Source organism: Pteropus vampyrus, unplaced genomic scaffold, assembly GCF_000151845.1.
Source record: "Pteropus vampyrus isolate Shadow unplaced genomic scaffold, Pvam_2.0 Scaffold482, whole genome shotgun sequence".
Classification (NCBI taxonomy): Eukaryota; Metazoa; Chordata; class Mammalia; order Chiroptera; family Pteropodidae; genus Pteropus; species Pteropus vampyrus.
In genome coordinates this window covers 153,091-155,301 of record NW_011889263.1, presented here as the reverse complement: position 1 = coordinate 155,301, position 2,211 = coordinate 153,091, and the positions used below count along the sequence as shown (strand labels likewise).

The window sequence follows — 2,211 nt, the reverse complement described above, 5'->3', positions numbered from 1 at the left end:
TCAGGAGGCGGGAAGATCATATATGAAGATCAGGGCCCTCACCATTAAACCGCACGGCTCGCACAGCTCCCTGCCCACAGTCCAGCGTCTTCAACCGTTTCTGCGGCAGCTCCGGGCCCCGCGGCTTTGGCTCAGGAAAAGCCATTGCTCTGGGATCCCTTCCTCGCTGCCTTATAATATGGGTCTGTACCGAGATTTCCGCGCCTGACACGATTGGGTGTAACCTTGTTATTACCCTCCGTGGTCTACTTCCTGTTTCCCACTTTCAGGCTCGAAATTTCGGCCTTATGGAGATAACATTGGGAATGCCGAAGGCTGCCTCTTTCAGCTTCCAGGTTTCTTACCCCATTCCCTGCTTCCAAGAAGTATTTTTGGCTTCTTCTAATTCTCTGTACCCTATCTGGGGGAATCCTGGCCTCCGCCGCTAGGAACACAAGCGCGAGGGCTGCGGGTGTTACTGTAAAAACCATCCTCCATTTCCACGCCGGAAGCTGCCACTCCAGCAGCGGAAGAGGCCCGACCTCCGAGTCGCTATGTCCACCAACAGTATGTCGGACCCACGGAGGCCGAACAAAGTACTGAGGTGAGGACCCTAGCGTCATGGGAACGGGGCTCGGGTTGTGGGTCGGGGCTCAGTGAAGCTCTTGTTCATCCCGGAGGCGGGACGTCACTTATCCTGACCCTCGAACCACCCGCAGGTACAAGCCTCCGCCGAGCGAGTGTAATCCGGCCTTGGACGACCCGACACCAGACTACATGAATCTGCTCGGCATGATCTTCAGCATGTGCGGCCTGATGCTCAAGGTAGGCTGGGCTGAGTTGCCATCTGCGTGGCTCCGCCCGACTACGAGGCCGCGGGCGGTTTGGGAACGGAGCGGGGCGGGGATGAGGGGGTGAGGCTAATGTAATGATGGGCGGGGCTAATGTGACGCTGGACAGTGAAAACCAGAACCGTGGGTAAAGCTGGGGATTCGGGTCAGTTCGGTACGTGGGAGGTCGGTCTGAGGGTGGGGCCAGACTCTAAAACAATTTGGAGGGGACTGGTGGAGAAAGGGTGGGGTTCTTAGCGTGATACGTCAAAGACTAGTCTTTTTAGGCCTGAGGGGACTTGGTGGGGTCAAAGGCATAGGCTTGGGAGTAGGACTGGAAACTCTGTACCTGGAGTAGGCTATGGGGGAATGGGACTGAGGGACTCCTGGGCGGGGGAGGCAAGATCCAAGATGCACCCGTTGAAACCAGTGGATTGGGTGCCAGGGAAGGCCTCCTGTCTTTCAGTGACCTAACCCACCCATCCACCTACCTTTCCCCAGCTGAAGTGGTGCGCTTGGGTTGCTGTCTACTGCTCCTTCATCAGCTTTGCCAACTCCCGGAGCTCTGAGGACACTAAGCAAATGATGAGTAGCTTCATGTGAGGCTGAGCCTAGAGAAGGAGGGACTCTTGAGTAAGGGGAGGGGGGGACCCAAGCCTACTCATCCTGACTGACATCTCTCTCCTGTCTCAGGCTGTCCATCTCTGCTGTGGTGATGTCGTATCTGCAGAACCCTCAGCCCATGACTCCCCCCTGGTGATGTCAGCATAAAGGGGTCACATCCTGGACCCCTCTATTCACCTCCCCTCAGGCCTGGTCTTTGGCTGCTCAGCCTTCTGCCCTCAGCTGCTGTCCTGGGCTTCCCTGAGTGAGGTAGTCACAGGGTTCACAGCTCGGTGGAAGGAACCTGGCCCTTTCCCTGCGATCCCACTTCTGGGGCAGCTAGGAGAGTAACCTAGGCCTACCCCTCCTGCCTGCCTTCTCCACCCTCCTTGTTGCTGGGGGAGATGCTGTCCATGTTTCTAGGTGTATCCACTCATTTTCTTGTTGAAACCAGTTAATAATAAAGTTTTGCATTCTGGCTGTTCTCTGAGACTTCTCTTTCTTTACATTGTGGGTGCTTTCCCAGTGGGAGAATGGCTCCAGTTCCTCCACTTACTCAGGCCTGGGGTGGGGCCCCAGTCTGGAGCCTTCTGGTGGTTCACTTGCTTATTCACAAGCCTTGTGCTTTAAGTCAGCTGCTGGAGACAGGACAGTGACCCCATTTTCTGGCAACTCAGCAGACGGCCCTGCTGACCTGATGAATCTGAGCTTTGATTTTCTTTTCAAAGAAATGGGATAGTTAGTGAACTAGATGGACTGACAAGGACTGAGAAAGGTATGAAAAACTTAGCCCTCCCCA

General features: G+C 55.4%; 2 protein-coding genes across 2 annotated transcripts in view; both read left to right on the top strand.

Annotated features, from left to right (window-relative positions):
* Positions 1 to 2,211, top strand: part of DHPS (deoxyhypusine synthase) — a 15,083-nt gene that overhangs the window by 6,910 nt on the left and 5,962 nt on the right. The gene's annotated exons all lie outside the window — the stretch shown is intronic.
* Positions 26 to 1,896, top strand: WDR83OS (WD repeat domain 83 opposite strand). Its single transcript, XM_011382516.2, has 4 exons — positions 26 to 583; positions 699 to 804; positions 1,311 to 1,408; positions 1,503 to 1,896. The coding sequence occupies exons 1-4, from the start codon at positions 534 to 536 to the stop codon at positions 1,567 to 1,569; spliced, it is 321 nt and encodes a 106-aa protein (XP_011380818.1). The 5' UTR covers positions 26 to 533; the 3' UTR covers positions 1,570 to 1,896.